The 20,838-nt window shown below is 45.7% G+C and overlaps 1 protein-coding gene across 5 annotated transcripts in view; it reads left to right on the top strand.

The window, feature by feature from the left end:
- GRK3 (G protein-coupled receptor kinase 3) overlaps positions 1-20,838 on the top strand; it is a 139,851-nt gene that overhangs the window by 103,941 nt on the left and 15,072 nt on the right. For 4 of the 5 annotated variants that reach the window (XM_083583850.1, XM_083583851.1, XM_083583853.1 and 1 more), the window contains 6 exons: positions 1,142-1,220; positions 10,752-10,882; positions 11,853-11,947; positions 13,863-13,970; positions 18,980-19,046; positions 20,590-20,690. In XM_083583850.1, the coding sequence (XP_083439976.1) occupies positions 1,142-1,220; positions 10,752-10,882; positions 11,853-11,947; positions 13,863-13,970; positions 18,980-19,046; positions 20,590-20,690 (581 nt within the window). The remainder of the gene's footprint in view (positions 1-1,141; positions 1,221-10,751; positions 10,883-11,852; positions 11,948-13,862; positions 13,971-18,979; positions 19,047-20,589; positions 20,691-20,838) is intronic. The other variant, XM_083583852.1, reaches the window with a different exon arrangement.

Raw genomic sequence — 20,838 nt, forward strand, 5'->3', positions numbered from 1 at the left:
GCCAACGACCAGGGATTATGGAAGCTGGAAGGCACCTGTCATCAGGCCAGATCGATGTGCACCCTCAACCAGGGTGTCTTGGGCGTCTCCCAGGTGTGTCCCTTAGCTGCCAGTGGCGCAGGCCTCGATTCTTGGCACGCTTGACAGGCGGAAACCCAGGCAGTAATGGCATCGTCCATGTTAGGGCGCCAGACGTAACACCGAGCCTTCATTTTGATGATTCCTGGGTGGCCAGCGCGCAGAGCCTCCAGGACGCGTTGACGGAGTCTTTGGGGAATCACGACGCGGTCTCCCCACAGCAGACAGCCACGATGAGCAGGCATCTACTGGGAGTCAGCAGCTGGTTCCCATGAGGCTGCAACCTGGCCTGCCTAGAGGTGATGGTCAAAGTATGGCTTGCCTGTAAAGGGTGGGGTCTCAGCCCTTTGGCCTCCACCTCCTTTTCAAAGCAGTTATGCGGCAAACTTGGGGGCACATGTAGGATGATCAGGGGGCTGAGACTAGGACTGGAGGATGTCAGTTGGTGGCAGGTCCCAGGTCTGGCCAGCTCTTCTTCCCCCTTGAACTTAGGGGGAAGTTGGCCTGGAGAGGAGAAGACTGGGAGGTCTTGATCTTCAAATATCTAAAGGGTTGTCATATGGAAGATGGAGCAAGCTTGTTTTCTGCTGCTCCAGAGGGCAGGAAGCAAACCAAGGGATTCAAATGACAAGAAAGAAGATTCCAACTGAACTTCAGGAATAACTTACTGTGGGTAAGAGCCATTTGACAGTGGAACAGACTGAGAAGGTGGTGGACTCCCTTTCCTTAGAGGTTTTTAAACAGGTTGGATGGCCACCTGTCCTAGATGCTTTAGCTGTGGTTCCTGTAATGCAGGAGTTTGGACTAGATGACCCTCAGGGTCCCTCCCAACTCTACAGTTCTATGGTTCTGTGAACTAAGGATGCTTCTAGGCAAGAATCAGGACAAGGCAGCACAGCATCCAACTCTTTCAGAGGCTGTTTGGTCTTGCAAAGGTTTGCTGCTTCTTAGTACCAGAAGCAAACCATAAACTTGTACCTTGTGCCTACCTGCTGGATCCAGGAGGGGCCAGGAAGGCAGTATCTTGCTTGACAGAAACCCTTTGCTTTCTCTCCCGCCCCAGGACTGCCCTTTCATTGTGTGCATGACTTACGCCTTCCACACCCCTGACAAGCTGTGCTTCATTCTGGACCTGATGAACGGTAAGGAAGATCAAGTGGGAGATCTTGGGGTGGGAATATGCACAGATTGCTATGCCAAGTTCTGAGCTTTGCAAATAGAGGCCAGTCCCTCCATTTGCAAATGGACGACAGTCATGGGCTTTCACCTCCCCGCTCTGCTTGCCAGTGTTGGAAACAGGGTCAGATCCAGCAAGGCCATTGCAGTGTTCTTTTTTAAAACAAAATTATTAACAAATTCAACATAACAAATCAACAATACAAATCATCTTCATTGTTTTTCCCCCTCCCATTTTTCTCCCTCCCACCTCCCCAACAAACCCCCCTCCCTCCCCCCCAGGACTTCCCTCAGCTCCTCTCTCTGATTTCTCATCTCATATTGTTCTCTGCATATTATAAAATTCTATACATCCTTATATTATCTACCCTCCATATTAACCCAATAAATTTGTGTATGTTTATTCAAAACCTGCCAAGGAGTCCAGTTCATTTTGTTGGTTTTTTAAATAGACTGTAAAAGGTTCCCATTCTTCTTTAAAGTCACAGTTGTCTTTATCTCGCAATTTACATGTCAGTTTCGCCAGTTCTGCATAGTTCATTAATTTCTCTTGCCACTGTTCTTTTGTTGGGGTTTCCTCATTCGTCCATCCTTGTGCTCTCAAGACTCTTGCCGCCGTCATTGCATACATTAAAAAATTCTTTACTTTTCTTGGCAGGTCTTGTCTAACAATCCCTAACAAAAATGCTTCTGGTTTTTTTACAAATGTCATTTTAAACATTTTCTTCAACTCGTATATCATTTCCCCCCAAAAATTAATTTCTCTGCATTCCCACCACATATGGTAAAAGGTACCTTCCTTTCCTTTACATTTCCAACATATATTTGACCCAGTTTTATACATTTTTGCTATCTGTACTGGTGTGATACATCATGTACATCATTCTCATATAATTTTCTTTCAAAAGAGAACAGTCTGTAAATTTTAAATCTGTTTTCCACAATTTTTCCCAGTCTTCAAATTGTATATTATGCCCTATATCTTGTGCCCATCTTTATCTTTTGTTTCCCATTCTAGCAGAATACTATATGCATCCTTCAGCAACTTCATTTTCCCTTCTATGACTTCCTTTTGAAATCTAGAAGTAGTATAACTAAATCCTTTCTTGTTATCTTCTTTATACATCTTATGTAATTGCCTATAGTGTAGCCAACTCTGAAAATGATCTTTTATTTCCTCATACTCTTTTAGTTTCCATTTTCCTTCTTGTTCTTTCAGTAAATCACTATATGTAAGCCACTTCCCTTTCTTTCCAAGTGGCTTGAGCAGCAAAGCTTCAATTGGTGAGAGCCACCAAGGTGTCTTTTGTTCTACTAAATCTTTATATCTCTCCCACACCCTCATTAATGATTTCCTAATTACCGTATTTTTTGCTCTATAACACGCACCTGACCATAACACGCACATCGTTTTTAGAGGAGGAAAACAAGGGGAAAAAATTCTGAATGAAACAGTGGATGTATCATTTTTGTGCCTCATGCTGTGGCCACAGACATGTGATCTGATGGTGAGTTTGGGGTAGCCCAATGCAAAAATCCTGAGAATCCCTGTGGATCTGTGCTTTGTAACCATGTTTTTGCACCATTGCGGCCCCAGGCAACAGTGAGTGCGTGGTTTTTTTGGTGCAGGCTGTAGCCATCGACATGCTTTGTGATCTGATGGTGAATTTGGGCTGACCCAATGTAAAAATTCTGAGGATCCATGCGGATCCGTGCTTTGTAACCACATTTTTGCACCACTGCAGCCCCAGGCAACAGTGGGTGCGTGATTTTTTTGGTGCAGGCTGTAGCCATGGACATGCTATGTGATCTGATGGTGAATTTGGGGTGACCCAATGCAAAGATCCTGAGGATCCATGTGGATCCATGCTTTGTAACCACGTTTTAAGTGGGGAGGGAAGGAAAAACACAGAAGGGACAAGGAGCACGAGAGGGGTGTGCAGAGAAGCAGCTGGCTAAGAATGCAGGAGAGGGGTTTAACGGGAGGGAGGAAAGGAAGGCAAAAGTTTTTCCCCACCCAGTCACCCAAGCCAGCCCTCCCTCTCTCTCTCTCTCTCTCTCTCTCTCTCTCTCTCTCTCTCTCTCTCTCTCCCCCTCTCTCCCTCTCTCCCCCACCTGCATGTTTTCCGGCTGCCTGCGAGTCCCTAAAATGCTTCCCTGGACGCAACAGCACCAGAGCACGGAGAGGAATTAGAAGGAAGGACGATCCTTTCCTTTCCCCTCTGCTTGCCTGGAGGGGAGGGGATTTGCCTGCTCTTTGTTCCGTTTGAGCAAACAGGAACCAAAACAGAACAGGGTGGGCAGTAAGACCCTGAGGCAGAATGCAGGAAAGCAGCCGCTTCCTCTCTCAAGTTGCCGGATTTTTGCCTCTGCGCTCCGGCCAGTCGGCTCCAGGGACCACACATTCGCTCAATAACACGCACAGACATTTCCCCTTACTTTTTAGGAGAAAAAATCTGTGTGTTATAGAGAGAAAAGTATGGTATATGATTATAGAATCCTTTATGTACTTTTCCTTTCCCATACCATAAGTATGCATGCCATCCAAATCTGTTATCGTGACCTTCTAAGTCCAATGCTTCTTCCTTTTCCAGTTTTATCCAGTCCCTAATCCAAAACTGCCTCTTTCTTTTATATCTGTAAGTATCTTATGCTTTATCCTTGGCCTTCCCCCCCCCCCCCGATAAACTTGGAAATTTCCTTCTGTCATCTTTTGAGGCAGTCATCTTTCACCATTACTGGGACTGTCTGGAAAAGAGCATTTTTGGCAAAACATTCATTTTTACCGCTGCAATTTTTCCTAGTAGGGAAAGGTTCATTCTACTCCTTATTTCTTTTTATCTCAAGCCACACTTTTTCATAGTTGTCTTTATAGATATTTATATTTTTTGATGTTAACCATATCCCTAGATATGGACTTCTATCTCAATACTTTGCTCCAGCTCTTCTTCTTTCAAATTCTTAACTAATAACTTAGTTTTATTTCTATTTAATTTAAATCCTTCCACTTCCCCAAATTTATGAATCTTTTCTATAACTCTGAGTAGAGAGTTTTTTGGATCTTCCACTGTAATCACTAAATCATCAGCATATGTTTTTAATTTAAACTCACTTTTCCCTGTTTTTATCCCAGTGATCTTCTTATGTTTCTGGTAAGTACTTCCAGGACCAGAATGAACAAAAGCGGTGATAGTGGACAACCTTGTCTAGTTCCTTTTTGTATCTTACAGTCTTCTGTTATCACCTGATTTACAATTAATTTGGCTTTTTGTTCTGAATATATTGCTTGCATTCCTTTAAAAAAATTGGATCCACAATTAATTTCTTCAAGTAATTTTATCATAAAATTCCAAGATACGTTGTCAAAAGCTTTTTCAGCATCCATAAACATCACTGCTGCTTTCTTTTCATTTTTAACCTCTAGGTATTCAATTACATTCAGAATATTTCTTATATTCTCGTTCATTTGTCTACCTGGAAGGAATCCTGCCTGATCTTGATGTATATCAAGCGGGTCTTCAGCACAGTTTGGGGATGGTCCTTCAGAGCATCCCAAGGATGGGCAGGTTGCTCCCTTTGGGTTCTCCACCAACACTGAATCATTGCTTGAAATTTTTAGATTTCTCTCCTCAATCATGCATTCTCTTAAGTGGCTTTTGCTAGGATGAAGTTCTCTTTCTTGGGAGGCTGGTGTGGTCCCTTCCCTCTGTTGTGTTCCATTTTTAAATTGTTTTGTGAACCACTTTGATGACCTTTGGAATGCCAAGAGGAATATACCATATTTTTGGCTCCATAAGACACACTTTTTTCTTCCTAAAAAATAAGGGGAAATCTCTGTGCATCTTATGGAGCAAATTTGTGGTCCCTGGAGCTGAATTGCCCAGGGGCAAAAAGCAGATCATGCTCTTTTTTTTTTGAAAGAGGGAAGTGGGTGTTGAAACAAAGCCACTGATAGCAAGCGATCGGAAGTGAGATAAGGGATGCTAGCAAGAAAGGAGGCTGCCTGGGAGGGGGGAGGTAAAGACAGCAAACTTGCAAGGAGAGGAGACAGGAAGACTAAATAAATGAGTAGAGAAATTAGAAGAAAAGGAGGAGCAAAAAACTGCTCCACCCTAAAAGACACTAAGGCAAACAAGAGGGAGAGGAAGCAGCTGATTGGTGGGATCGGGAGAGAGATAAGGGACGCTAGTGGAGGCTGCCTGGGAGGGGGGAGGTAAAGTCCATGGATCCTCAGGATTTTTACATTGGGTCACCCCAAATTCACCATCAGATCACATCGCATGTCCATGGCTACAGCCTGCACCAAAAAAATCATGCATCCACTGTTTCCTGGGGCTGCAATGGTGCAAAAATGTGGTTACAAACAACAGCAACAACAACAAATTATTTATACCCTGCCCATCTGGCTGAGTTTTCCCAGGCACTCTGGTGGCTCCCAATCGAGTGTTAAAAATAATACAGCATTAAATATTTAAAACTTCCCTAAACAGGGCTGCCTTCAGATGTCTTTTCAAGATAGGATAGCTGCTTATTTCCTTCACATCTGAAGGGATGGTGTTCCACAGGGTGGGCGCTACTGTCTGGTTCCCTGTAACCTCACTTCTTGCAATGAGGAAACTGCCAGAAGGCCCTCGGCGCTGGATCTCAGTGTCCGGGCTGAACAATGAGGGTGGAGATGCTCCTTCAGATATACAGGACCGAGGCCGTTTAGGGCTTTAAAGGTCAACACCAAAACTTTGAATTGTGCTCGGAAACGTACTGGGAACCAATGTAAGTCTTTCAAGTTTCTGGGTCACCTTCAAAGGTAGCCCCACGTAAAGCGCATTGCGGTAGTCCAAGCGGGAGATAACTAGAGCATGCACCACTCTGGCGAGACAGTCTGTGGGCAAGTAGGGTCTTAGCCTGCGTGCCAGGTGGAGCTGGTAGACAGCCGCCCTGGACACAGAATTAACCTGCACCTCCACGGACAGCTGTGAGTCCAAAATGACTCCCAGGCTGCACACCTGGTCCTTCAGCGGCACAGTTACCCCATTCAGGACCAGGGAATCCCCCACACCCGCCTGCCCCCTGTCCCCCCAAAATAGTACTTCTGTCTTGTCAGGATTCAACCTCAATCTGTAAGCCGCCATCCATCCTCCAACCGCCTCCAGGCACTCATACAGGACCTTCACCACCTTCACTGGTTCTGATTTGAAAGAGAGGTAGAGCTGGGTGTCATCTGCATACTGACGAACACCCAGCCCAAACCCCCTGATGAGCTCTCCCTGCGGCTTCATATAGATTTTAAAAAGCATGGGGGAGAGGACGGAAGCCTGAGGCACCCCACAAGTGAGAGCCCAGGGTCTGAACACTCATCCCCCAACACCACTTTCTGGACACAGCCCAGGAGAAAGGAGCGGAACCACCGTATAACAGTGCCCCCAGCTCCCAGCCCCTCTAGACGGTCCAGAAGGATGTTATGGTCGATGGTGTCAAAGGCCGCTGAGAGATCCAGCAGAACTAGGAAACAGCTCTCACCTTTGTCCCTAGCCCGCCGGAGATCATCGACCAGCGCGACCAAGGCAGTTTCAGTCCCATGGTGAGGCCTGAATCCCGATTGGAAGGGATCCAAATGGTCTGCATCCTCCAGGTGTGCTTGGAGTTGTTCAGCAACCACCCGCTCAATCACCTTGCCCAAGAATGGTAGATTTGAGACTGGGCGATAGTTGGCCATATTGGCCGGGTCTAAAGATGTTTTTTTAAGAAGCGGTTTAATGACCGCCTCTTTCAGCGGGTCTGGGAAGGCTCCCTCACAGAGGGAAGCATTCACCACCCCACAGAGCCCATCGCCCAGCCCTTCCCAGCTCACTTTTATCAGCCAAGATGGGTAAGGATCAAGGAGACAGGTAGTCTGTTTCAATTGTCCAAGCAGCCTGTCCACATCCTCGGAGGTAACAGATTGGAATTGATCCCATATAACAACACTAGACAGGACTCTAGCACTCCCCTGCCCTGGCCCTGCTCCCACGGTGGAGTCTACTGAATCTGAGCGACTTTATCTGCAAAAAACTTTGCAAAAGCATTGCAGGAGATCTTGGGGTCCCTACCAGGCCCCAGTGATGCAGGTGGTTCCGATAGATTGCGAACCACCTGAAAGAGTCTCCTGCTGCTGTTTTCTGCAGATGCAATAGAGGCGGTGAAGAAGGCCCTCTTCGCCGTCGCCATTGCCACTTGGTAGGCTCGACGTTGAGCTCTAGCCCTTGTCCGGCCTGATTCAGAATGAGTTTTCCGCCACCGGCACTCTAGCCGTCTCAACGATTGTTTCATTACCCTCAGCTCCGGGGAAAACCACGGGGCTGTCCGGGCTCCATGCAATCAGAGAGGGCGCTTCGGAGCCAGACAGTCAATAGCCCTGGTTAACTCTGCATTGCAGCGGGCCAGCTGAAAGGCCATCATCTTGGAATAAAACATCTCCTATCACTCTCTGGAAGCCAATTGGATCCATTAAGTGGCGGGGGCGGACCATCCGAATCGGTCCCACCTCCCTGCAGAGGGGAAGGGTCGCAGAGAAGTCCAGTTGCACCAGGAAATGATCTGACCATGGCGCTTCTTTTGTTTCGCTTTTAGTTAGTGTCAGATCACCAACATCCGTAGAGGTAACCACCAGGTCTAAGGCATGTCCGTGGCTATGAGTTGGGCCAAACTTATTCAGGGACAGCCCCATGGAGGCCATGCGTTCCACAAAGTCCTGAGCGGCCACTTGTAAGGTCGTGTCAGCGTGGATGTTAAAATCCCCCAGGACAACCAAACTAGGTGTCTCCAGGAACATATCCGCCACGACCCGAAGCAGCTCCGGCAGGGAATCCTTGGTGCAGCAGGGAGGTCGGTACACCAAAAGGAATCCTGTACTGCCCCTATTGCCCAACTTCCAGAGCATGCACTCAGAAAACTGGGTCTTCCCAATAGGATGCCTGGTGCAGACTAATGACTTCCTAAAAATCACTGCAACCCCCCCTCCCCGCCCACATGACCTGGGTTGCTGTGCATAAGAGAAACCTGGTGGACAAGCAGCAGCAAGGACAGGCCCATCTGTTTCATCCAACCAGGTCACACATGCCAAGACAAATCCTCCATCCACAATCAGGTCGTGGTTGGCAGTGGTTTTATTCATCATTGACCTGGCATTGCACAGCAACACTTTCAGGTCATGTGGGTTTCTCTTGCTGATTCCAGTATCCTTCCGGTCAGGACCAGACCTGGAGGCAGGGATAGTCCTCAAACAACGACTAAGCCTGCCTCCTCGGTAATGACATGGTCTGGTCTTAGCATAACTCCTCCTCAGGATTTTTGCATTGGATCACCCCAAATTCACCATCAGATCACATAGCATGTCCATGGCTACAGCCTGCACCCAAAAAATCACGCACCCACTGTTGTGTGGGGCCGCAATGGCACAAAAATGTGGTTACAAAGCACAGATCCACATGGATTCTCAGGATTTTTGCCAAACTCACCGTCAAATCACATGTCTGTGGCCACAGCATAAACCACAAAAATCATACATCCACTGTTTCGTTCAGAATAGTTTTTTTCTTGTTTTCCTCCTCTAAAAACTAGGTGCGTCTTATGGACAGGTACGTCTTATGGTGCGAAAAATACGGTATATTGCAAAGCTGTATTGACCAGAGAGTGTTCTCAGGCCTGAGCTTGCATAGTCCTGGTCACTGTTCCATTCCCACCACCCCTGCAGAAGAGGGCCTCTGGAACTTCTGGGGAGCCATCCAGAGGTTGCTGTGTTGCTTCAGGACTGGCAAGGCCCTAGCAGAGCTAGTTTAGCTGCTCCTTTCCTCCCGGTCCCAGATCCAGGGCATGTGAGGAGTCCTCCTTCTTCCTCATCAGTAGGATTTGGTCCCCCTCAGAAGTAGGGGGCCTCATGCTGTCACACAGGCAGGCGTCCTCCTGTGCTGCTGGGGATTTTCTGATGCAAGAGGGTCATGCCATTGGCCTGACCGGCATGCGTTGATTCTCCCTAAACCTGTGGTTTACTATAATGGGGTTTCTTCCTGGGTGGTGGCCTCCGGAGAAATGCTGATGTCTGTTGACTTCCCCCTTAAGTGCTTGAGCTAGAAATAGGGTGGTCTTCTTACTTGTCCAACACTGGGCTTGTACTGCCAGGATGGTGGTGGAACTCATCAGTAGCTCACTGGACTCACTCTCAGCATTGGACTGCAGTGTTTTTAGGGAAGGTCCTGGAGTCCCTGACAGGTTCAGCCACTGATTAATGTCTACAAGGAAGGCAGCTGGGACTTGAGTATTTCAAGACCTTGTCGTCCCAGATGTGCTTTGACTGCTTACAGTTATTGGGCAGTCATTTCCTTTCCCCAGCACTCCATTGTGGGAAACCAATTGGCACTTGCAACTCTGCAATTAAGTGTAGAGGAATGTGTTCATTTGCTTGGGGGAGATTTGGAGGCAAGCATAGGAGGAAACTCTGCTTTGGAAGAGTGAGGCCTGGGGGTTCTGTGTCGCTCTTTGCTCCGCTGTAGCCTTGCCCATCTTTGCTTAAGCTGCAGAATCAATGAAGGCAGCAGAATTCAGCTTTTTCCTGGCACAGGATTTGGATATGTTAAAAGTATTTTTCCAACTCAACACTTGGCAATGGTTGACAAAGAAAACCTTTGAAGGAAAGGGGAGTGTTGAGTGGAGGTTGGGAATAGGAAGATCTGGATGTGGATTGGAAAAGGGGGGCAAGTAGAGGCCGGGAAAGGCTAGCAAATCTGGTTGCTCCTGAAATCTCTTCCTTCTTCTTCTTTGCCTCCTCTTCATCCTCTTGCTGTTAATGGATTTCCCTATATTCACACCCTGTTCCCTCCCCCGTAGTTTGATATTAAACAGGGTAACAATCTACAGTGGTACCTTGGTTTACGAACTTAATCCGTTCCGGAAGTTCGTTCTTAAACCAAAGTGTTCTTAAACCAAGGCGTGCTTTCCCATAGCAGTGGGGAAATTTACAAATGGAACACACTCAATAGGAAACGGAACATGTTCTGCTTCCAAGGCAAAGTTCACAAACCGAAACACCTACTTCCGGGTTTGCAGCGTTCTTAATCCAAGTTGTTCACAAACTAAGCTGGTCCTTAAACCAAGGTACCACTGTAGTTAAGCAACTCTTCTTAAGACGTAGACATCAAAAATAAAAAACATCACAGTTAAATTATGGATAAAAATAAGATAATTGCACTCTTAGAAGTAGCTTCAATGTCATTTAAAGATCCAGCTAAGCGGGTGGGTCTTAAGTACCGACCTGAACACCATCTTCCCACTTAAGAGTCCTGGCATTTGCTCTCCTGGCCCAGGGGAGACTGCCTAGCTCAATGCAGGCTCTCCAGGCTCATCGGCAAAGGCCTGTCCTGACGCTGCTCCCCTTCTTGTAACTGGAGGTGCTGGAAATTGAGCCTGGCTTGTTCTTCCTGTGAAACTGACCTCTGGGCCCTTTCTCTCCTCCTCTTCACCTCTAGGTGGAGATCTTCACTACCACCTCTCACAGCATGGAGTGTTTTCGGAGAAGGAGATGCGCTTTTACGCCACTGAGATCATCCTTGGGCTTGAGCACATGCACAATCGCTTTGTGGTCTATAGAGACTTGAAGGTAACTTTTACCTGGGAGATGAAAATGCCACCATGGTGCCACACAGATTTGAGGGATGAGTGCCAAAGGAGTGCCAGAGATGGATATGGGGAACTGCAGGCTGGTTTTGGAAGGAGTGAGGGATGTTCATTACAGGTGCTTGCTGTAACTGGCCTGAGAGGCAAAAGCAGAATGGGGCAGAGAGAAAGTGGCTGAAAAACCTATAGTCCTGTTCAGGCATCAGGGCAACCCAGAGTCCAACATGACAGGTGGGTGGATCTCGCCACCCACCCCGCTTTGTGAGTTGCAGGACGACTGTGAAGAGTAAAATTCAGGACACATAATAGGAAGTCCTTCTTTACACAGCACATAGTTAAACTATGGGACTTGCTCCCCCAGCGAAGCAGTGATGACCACCAACTTGGATGGCTTTAAAATCACATTGGAAAAATTCATGGAGGAGAGAAGGCCATCAATGCTCTGCCTCTAAAGTCAGAGGCAGTGATGCTCCTGAATAGCAGTAGCGAGGAAATCACCTTGATTTCCAGGATCTGCCTCTGCTTCTCATTCTCGCCCCCAGCTCACAGACTGGTGGAGGAACCATTTCATCACCGTGCCACCCCCTCCACCCTCTTTGGATTTCTAGATTGCCCTGATGCTTGAGTAAAGCTTTCCACTTTCTGTGGTTTAGCTTAAGATGGGCCAAAAAATTGCATTCTTCCAGGGGTTCAAATGCTCTTCATCTTCTGTCTGTGCCCGTGCTTAGCATAGCTTGTGAGCATTTTGACCTTTCCCCCTCTGCCCCTAACAGATGAAAGGTAAGGGGGGGTCAGCTGTGCCAAAGACACAGGCCAGTGTTAGTTTTTCAGCAAGTCCATTTTCTTTTTTTTTCTGGGTTGAGCATGTGCACAGTTTGGTGAACTGACCCTGTTGGTCGAACATTTCTTCGTTTCAGTTGCTAAGTAACAGGTGCTTATTGATGTGCTTCTAGCCAGCAAATATCCTCTTGGATGAACACGGCCACGTGAGGATTTCCGACCTGGGGCTGGCTTGCGATTTCTCCAAAAAGAAGCCTCATGCCAGCGTGTAAGTATTGTGCAAACACAGCTTCTGGCTGACACTTTGCACCGCTGTTGCTTTCTCTTTGCCAACACCACCATGATTACTATCATGGAATTTATCACTTATTTATTTATTTCATAAAATTTATATTGCTACCATTTATTAAATTTATAAGCCACTTTTTTGGTCAAGGCAACTCAAAATGACTTTTAACCAACCAAACAAGCAAACAAACCACCAATACATTAAAACACATTAAAACTAAGGGGAAGAAATACGTTTAAAATATCCCTCCCACCCACTCTAAAAGGCCAGAGATAGAGGCCAAAGACCCAGTTAAAGAGGAAAGGTTTTGCCTTGATATATTGCTCATATTGTAAAACACACACACACACACACACACATGCACACACACACAAACCAAACCCTCAAAAAGAATAAAGCAAAAAAATTATCAGTAAAGGAAATTATTTAAAACATTCAAAAAATGATTAAAATCAGAGATTGGCTAAAAACAGATTAGAACGCCCATCAACATTATGAGGCTCGGTAGGCATGTTCAAGCAAAATGTTTTTAGCAGGCACTGAAAAGAGTACAGCACCTGTCTGATGTCAACAGGGAGCAAGTTCCAAAGTGCCGTGGTGCCACACTAAAAGATTGATTTCTTACAAATGTGGAACATGTATTATGTGGCACCTGTAACAGTGTCAGTTTTGCTCTTATTGGAATGCAGAAAGCTGCCTTCCACCTAGTCAGGCAGAATGGGGCCACTAACTCTGACTGGCAGCAGCTCTCCAGGGCCTCAGGTGTTGAGACTGCTTTAATGTTAAGTTCTCGGGAGGCATTTTGTGACAAGTGGCGCTTACATAAATAAGGACTGCTACCTGACCTTTTTTCACCTGGAGGTGCTGGGTTGTCCCTAAGGCCCTCTGTATGCATAGAACATGTTCTGATGCTGAGTTATGGTTCCTGCTTTTCGGACACAAGATCACAAGCAACTCCATGTTTCAGTCTTAGGTCTGAAATCCTGGAAAACTGCTGTCAGTCAATGTAGACAATATGGTGCTAGATGGATCAGTGGTTTGATTTGGTACAAGACAGCTTCCCATCTTACTATTTAATTCAGAACTATGAGGACTAGAAACTAAGTTTATTTTTAGAGAAATATGCTTTGCATGTCCAGGAGGTTGTTTCTCAAATCAGTTTGCTCTCAGCTCCCTGTGGGCAGCACATGCACAGCAAAGTATTTCTCCAAGGCCACCTACTTCAATAAGAAACTCATTCTTGGAGTTTAGCCAAGTTCTCAGCATTTTTCATAATTTGGGCACTAAATTGTTGCAGAACCTTCTCACCAAAAGTATGTTCCCCTTTGCTGCATCAAAAGATTGTTAAGTTCAGAGACAGTAGTTGTGGGAGTTTCAAGAAAATAACAAAAAGAAAGGCTCCTGGATCAGGCCAATGGCTCACCTAGTCCAGCATCCTGTTGCCACAGTGGCTAAGCAGATGCCTCTTTTAGAAAACCCTCCAGCCCAGACCTGAGTACAAGAGCCCCCTTCCTTCCTGTGGCTTCTTTCTACAACTGGTATTCTAATGCCATAGTTGGAGGCAGAGCTGAGCCATCCTGGCTAGTAGCTATTGATAGCCATGTTCTCCATGAACTTGTGCAGTCCTTTTTTAAAACCATCTAGGTTGGCAGCCATTACTGCCTCCCATTGGTGTAAGTTCCATAGTTTTAAGTATGTGAATAAGTACTTTCTCCTATCTGTCCTGAATCTGCCTATTTTCAGCTTCATCGGATGTCCACGAGTAACCCTGCCCCTTGCTTGCAGATTTTAGAAATGAACCATTGTAGGTGGTCCATCAAGCCATAGCATCCTAAACTGCAGCCAGGCATTCACTAGTTGTCTGACTCGCTCCTTTTGCCTCCCTTAATCACAGCGGCACCCATGGCTACATGGCTCCCGAGGTGCTCCAGAAAGGGACAGCCTATGACAGCAGCGCAGACTGGTTCTCCTTGGGCTGCATGCTCTTCAAGCTTCTCCGAGGGTGAGCCCAGCCATCCTGGGGAGTGCAGAATTGGGGGGGGGGGGTCCTCCTAAGCCATTGCTGCCTTCTGTTGTGTACGTGAGAAGTGCTTGGAGCTCCTTGGAGCAACAGGGCTTTGTGATGAGATGCAAAAAGAAAGTGATTTCCAGAATTTGAGAACAATTCCCAAAGATATGTATGTAATCTGCTTTATTTAATCCACACCTCCAACATTTATCCAATCCTAATTTATAAATTAAGTTCAATGTATTGTTAAATACAATTGATAGGGGTTTTTAAAACAGTTCTCATTTAGGTCTGCTGAAATTATATTAGAATGGAAGTTAACCCAAATTGAGTTCCATTTTTTCCTGGTTATTCTTTGATCCAAATCTGACACCCATTTTCTCATACGTGTATCCTGGTTCCAATCCAAGTTTAATCCATAGATAGCTAGAATTAATTAATTTATCCAAATGATCAGACTAATGATCAGACTTTGATATATTAGCTAGCGTATACCCACTGGAACTTTAAATATTTCTGCTGGGTTATCTATAATGTTTATTATAGAAGTTATTATGGAAAATGATAAAAAATAGTGTTCAACTTTATAACTGCTGCTAAAATTATAATAGCCAAAAATTGAGGGAAAATCATATCTCCTGCTGAATGGACTGAGAAAATTTGGTCCATAGTAACTGTGATTAACTTAACATTTCAAAAGAATACATAAAAACCAGCCTAGCAGGTTTATGGAAAAATAAGATTATTTGGCATTTTGAAGTGCCAGGGACAGGACTTTGAAGCACCACACAGGCAGCAAGGCACTGCTAAAATGAAGGAGGGGGTAACCCTTTGTTTTAGCAGCTGTTCCAATGCAAACTCTTTCCTGATTCTAAAACAACAGAAACTGCTGAAACTGTGCTGACTCAGCTAGGCTGAACTTCATTGCTAGACTGAGTTTTCATTGAAACTGCTGCTAAAAAGCAGGGGGGAAAGCAGGAAAACATTGGTTTCAGCAGGGCCTATCCATCCTGCTTAGCACTGGGTTTGGGTGTGCAAGAGAGTTCCCTGCAGGGAGTTCTCTTGCTTTACTGGAACTGAGCAAGTTTGACCTCCTTTTGCATCAGCTGTTTAGTGCTGGGTTCAAGAGCATGAGGAAAGTCTTTCACATGCGCATCTAGTAGGATTGGCCTGCAAGCCTACTTTGTGCAGTGCTCCAGAAGTTGTGCAGGGGCTTTTGGCCAAGCCCCACCCTTGTTGTTTAGTCATTTAGTCGTGTCCAACTCTTCGTGACCCCATGGACCAGAGCACGCCAGGCACTCCTGTCTTCCACTGCCTCCTGCAGTTTGGCGAAACTCATGCTGGTAGCTTCAAGAACACTGTCCAACCATCTTGTCCTCTGTCGTCCCCTTCTCCTTGTGCCCTCCATTTTCCCAACATCAGGGTCTTTTCCAGGGAGTCTTCTCTTCTCATGAGGTGGCCAAAGTATTGGAGCCTCAGCTTCACGATCTGTCCTTCCAGTGACAGGGCTGATTTCCTTCCAGCACTCAGGGCTGATTTCCTTAAGAATGGATAGGTTTGATCTTCTTGCAGTCCATGGGACTCTCAAGAGTCTCCTCCAGCACCATAATTCAAAAGCATCAATTCTTTGGCGATTAGCCTTCTTTATGGTCCAGCTCTCACTTCCATACATACTGGGAAAACCATGGTTTTAACTATAGGGACCTTTGTTGGCAAGGTGATGTCTCTGCTTTTTAAGATGCTGTCTAGGTTTGTCATTGCTTTTCTCCCAAGAAGCAGGCGTCTTTTAATTTTGTGACTGCTGTCACCATCTGCAGTGATCATGGAGCCCAAGAAAGTAAAATCTCTCACTGCCTCCATTTCTTCCCCTTCTATTTGCCAGGAGGTGATGGGACCAGTGGCCATGATCTTCGTTTTTTTGATGTTGAGCTTCAGACCATATTTTGCACTCTCCTCTTTCACCCTCATTAAAAGGTTTTTTAATTCCTCCTCACTTTCTGCCATCAAGGTTGTGTCATCTGCATATCTGAGGTTGTTGATATTTCTTCCGGCAATCTTAATTCCGGTTTGGGATTCATCCAGCCCAGCCTTTCGCATGATGAATTTTGCATATAAGTTAAATAAGCAGGGAGACAATATACAGCCTTGTCGTACTCCATTCCCAATTTTGAACCAATCCGTTGTTCCATATCCAGTTCTAACTGTAGCTTCTTGTCCCACATAGAGATTTCTCAGGAGACAGACGAGGTGATCAGGCACTCCCATTTCTTTAAGAACTTGCCGTGGTTTGCTGTGGTCAGCACAGTCAAAGGCTTTTGCATAGTCAATGAAGCAGAAGTAGATGTATTTCTGGAACTCTCTAGCTTTCTCCATAATCCAGCGCATGTTTGCAATTTGGTCTCTGGTTCCTCTGCCCCTTCTAAATCCAGCTTGCACTTCTGGGAGTTCTCGTTCCACATACTGCTTGAGTCTTCCTTGTAGAATTTTAAGCATAACCTTGCTAGCGTGTGAAATTAGTGCAATTGTGCAATTGTTGGAGCATTCTTTGGCACTGCCCTTCTTTGCGATTGGGATGTAGACTGATCTTCTCCAATCCTCTGGCCACTGCTGAGTTTTCCAAACTTGCTGGCATATTGAGTGTAGCACCTTAACAGCATCATCTTTTAAAATTTTGAATAGTTCAGCTGGAATACCATCACTTCCACTGGCATTGTTATTAGCAGTGCTTTCTAAGGCCCATTTGACTTCACTCTCAAGGTCAGCAACCACACTACCTGGGGTGTATGAGCCATCCGTATCTTTCTGGTATAATTCCTCTGTGTATTCTTGCCACCTCTTCTTGATGTGTTCTGCTTCTGTTAGGTCCTTGCCACTTTTGTCCTTTATTATGGTAATATTTTTACAAAATGTTCCTTTCATATCTCCAATTTTCTTGAACAGATCTCTGGTTTTTCCCATTCTGTTGTTTTCCTCTATTTCTTTGCATTGCTCGTTTAAGAAGGCCTTCTTGTCTCTCCTTGCTATTTTCTGGAAATCTGCATTCAATTTTCTCTATCTTTCACTATCTCCCTCGCATTTTGCTTGCCTTCTCTCCCCTGCTATTTGTAAGGCCTCGTTGGACAGCCACTTTGCTTTCTTGCATTTCCTTTTTATTGGGATGGTTTTCGTTGCTGCCTCCTGTATTATGTTATGAGCCTCCATCCATAGTTCTTCAGGCACTCTGTCCACCAAATCTAAATCCTTAAACCAGTTCCTCACTTCCATAAGGGATTTGATTTAGATTGTATCTTACCGGCCCAGTGGTTTTTCCTACTTTCTTCAGTTTAAGCTTGAATTTTGCTAGAAAAAGCTGATGATCTGAGCCACAGTCAGCTCCAGGTCTTGTTTTTGCTGACTGTATAGAGCTTCTCCATTTTTGGCTGCAGAGAATATAATCAATCTGAATTCGATGCTGCCCATCTGGTGATGTCCATGTGTAGAGTCGTTTCTTGTGTTGTTGGAAAAGAGTGTTTGTGATGACCAGCTTGTTCTCTTGGAAGAACTCTTATTAGGCTTTGCCCTGCTTCGTTTTGAACTCCAAGGCCAAACTTGCCAGTTGTTCCTTTTATCTCTTGATTCCCTACTTTAGCATTCCAATCCCCTATAATGAGAACATCCTTCTTTGGTGTCATTTCTAGAAGGTGTTGTAAGTCTTCATAGAACTGGTCCATTTCAGTTTCTTCAGCACCAGTAGTTGGTGCATAAACTTGGATTACTGTGATGTTAAAAGGTCTGCCTTGGATTCGTATCGAGATCATTCTATCGTTTTTAAGATTGCATCCCAGTACAGCTTTCGCCACTCTTTTGTTGACTATGAGGGCCATGCCATTTCTTTTAGGGGATTCTTGCCCGTCAATGAATTTGCCCATTCCCGTCCATTTTAGTTCAGGATGTCAATATTTATTCTTGCCATCTCATTTTTGACCACATCCAACTTACCTTGGTTCATGGTTCTTACATTCCAGGTTCCTATGCAATATTTTTCTTTGCAGCATTGGACTTTCCTTTCGCTTCCAGGCATATCTGCAACTGAGTGACCTTTCGGCTTTGGCCCAGCCACTTTATCAGCTCTGAATCTACTTGTACTTGTCCTCCGCTCTTCCTCAGAAGCATGTTGGACGCCTTGCGACCTGAGGGGCTCATCTTCCAGCATCATAACTTTTATATGCCTGTTGTCCATGGAGTTTTCTTGGCAGGGATACTGGAGTGGCTTGCTGGTTCCTGCTCCAGGTGGATCACGTTTGGTCAAAACTGTCCATCTTGGGTGGCTCTGCATGGCATAGCTTATAGCTTCTCTGAGTTATTCAAGCCCCTTCGCCACGACAAGGCAGTGATCCATAAAGGGGAGCCCCGCCCTTACTTGCACCATACCTTGATGTAGGTTGGGTGGGCCTGGCTTTCTCCAAGTGACCTTGTGGACTAGCTAGAGAGGCCCGGCAGGCCAAGTGTAGCCCACTGGCTGGAGAAACACACACACACACACACACACACACAGAGAGAGAGAGAGAGAGAGAGAGAGAGAGAGTTTATCTGTTCCATGCCACATCTTGGATTTTCCTGAATGTTATAGCACAGAACTTCAGGCAGCTAGCTGAGGAACATGCTTTATTCTTCTACAGTTTAGGATATAAAACTTTTCCCCCGGTATGCAAGTGTTTCTATGTCCCAATCCAAAGGAGCAGATGCAAACTTCTCTGTGCATGGATGCATGCCTTTGCCGAACTGGTGACCTCGAGATTTTTTTTGGACTACAACTTCCATCAGCCCCAGCAGGATCATACAACTGTGGTGACTGGGGTTGATGGGAGATTTTAATCCCAAACACCCAGAGGGCACCAGCTAATTTTACTAATCCCATTCTCCCATGTGCTGCCTAGTGCTCATGTCCCTGTTTCCTTCCATTCCCTTCTCTCCCTGCTTCCCCACACACCAAATCAGTGCTTTAATTTTTCTTCTTTCTCTAGGCACAGCCCTTTCAGGCAGCACAAGACCAAAGACAAGCATGAGATTGACCGCATGACACTCACAGTGGTAAGGATTCTGAACGATGCCATTGTGTTTGTGGGAAGGGTCATCGTTCAGTGGTAGAGCAGCAGCAGAAGGTCCCTGCTTCCATCCCCATCCAGATGGGAGAGATATCTTTCTGAAATTCTGGAGAGCCTGTGCCAGCCAGCATAGATATTACTGATCTAGAGGGGTCAATGGTCTAAGGCAGCTTCCAGTGTTTCTATGCTTTGTATCATGACTGTTACTCTGCAGTTATACCCTTTGGCCAGACGCGGTTCTGTCTCTGCTTTTGTTCGTTCCTTTCAATCACTAACTATACTTCTTTTCAGGTGCAAGCCATCACTCAAAACAGTTTGCAATAATATTAAAATGAAAGATCAGTTGGAAGACAATTAATGAAGAGCAGCAATAGCCTTCTTCCTATAAAAAAATTTCTATAAAAAGCCTGATGAAGCAATACTAAAAGTTAGAGCATCCCAAACTCTTCCTTTGGCAGCAACAAGAGAAGTTCCCTGGGGAGACTGCTCCAAAGTTGGGCTTCCACCACAGAGAAGGCCCTCAAGGTCATTGATCCAGCCATCCACTGAATCTGCCTCTTTTCCTTATTCAAGACATGCAAAGTGCTTGGCTGCTCTTAGTTCAGGTACCCATACAGCTACCAGGAAGACATTTTTTGTTTAAAAGGAGGCTGAACTGTTTTATGGAAAACTAATTCTGTAGTTGTAGTGATGGCTTTAATTGCTTTTGGAATCTGTAGCTTTTGAATTTTGTCTCATTTTATCTTGCTATGCCGCTTTGGCTATGAAGCAGTATATGCATTTGTTAAATAAATAACATCAGCCCTGCAAGGTAGGGCCCAGCCAGCTTTGAAAGTAGTAGTTAGAGTATCAGACAAGGGCTCTGGAGACCTTAGGCCAGTCACCATCTCTCAGCCTCACCTACACCATAGCTTCCTCCGTGCTGAATGTACAGAAGTAAGTAGCTTCTTTTTTTGCTGCCATCTTTGCTTGCAGATGATTCTGTGGGGTCTTTTGTGGGTGTTGTTGTTGTTGTTCAGTCGTTTAGACTCTTCGTGACCCCATGGACCAGACTACGCCAGGCACTCCTGTCTTCCACTGCTTCCTGCAGTTTGGTCAAACTCATGCTGGTAGCTTCGAGAACACTGTCCAACCATCTCATCCTCTGTTGTCCCCTTCTCCTTGTGCCCTCCATCTTTCCCAACATCAGGGTCTTTTCCAGGGTGTCTTCTCTTCTCATGAGGTGGCCAAAGTATTGGAGTCTCAGCTTCATGATCTGTCCTTCCAGTGAGCACTCAGGGCTGATTTCCTTCAGAATGGATAGGTTTGATCTTCTTGCAGTCCATGGGACTCTCAAGAGTCTCCTCCAGCACCATAATTCAAAAGCATCAATTCTTCGGCGATCAGCCTTCTTTACTCCCAGCTCTCACTCCCATACATAACTACTGGCTTTTTGTGGGTTGGGGGCACTGATACCTGTCTGGAGGATCCTAACTTTTGAGCAACTCCATTCAACTCTCACTGAGCTTATAGCCCTGTTTTCTTCTCAGAATGTGGAATTACCAGAGTCATTTTCCCCTGAACTCAAGTCTCTTTTGGAAGGTCTTCTCCAGCGAGACGTGAGCAAGAGGCTTGGCTGCCAGGGTAGTGGGTAAGTCCTCACTGATAGAAGAAGTGTTGCATGCCTTAAGAACATCCAAAGAGCCAGGCAGTAGGCTAAAGATGGTAAGCTAAAGATGGCCCAGCCTCCTCTTCTCACAGTGGCCAGCCAGAAGCACAGAAAGGCAGAAAGCAGGACC

This window comes from Podarcis filfolensis, assembly GCF_964270895.1.
Source record: "Podarcis filfolensis genome assembly, chromosome: 13".
In the NCBI taxonomy this organism is placed as follows: Eukaryota; Metazoa; Chordata; class Lepidosauria; order Squamata; family Lacertidae; genus Podarcis; species Podarcis filfolensis.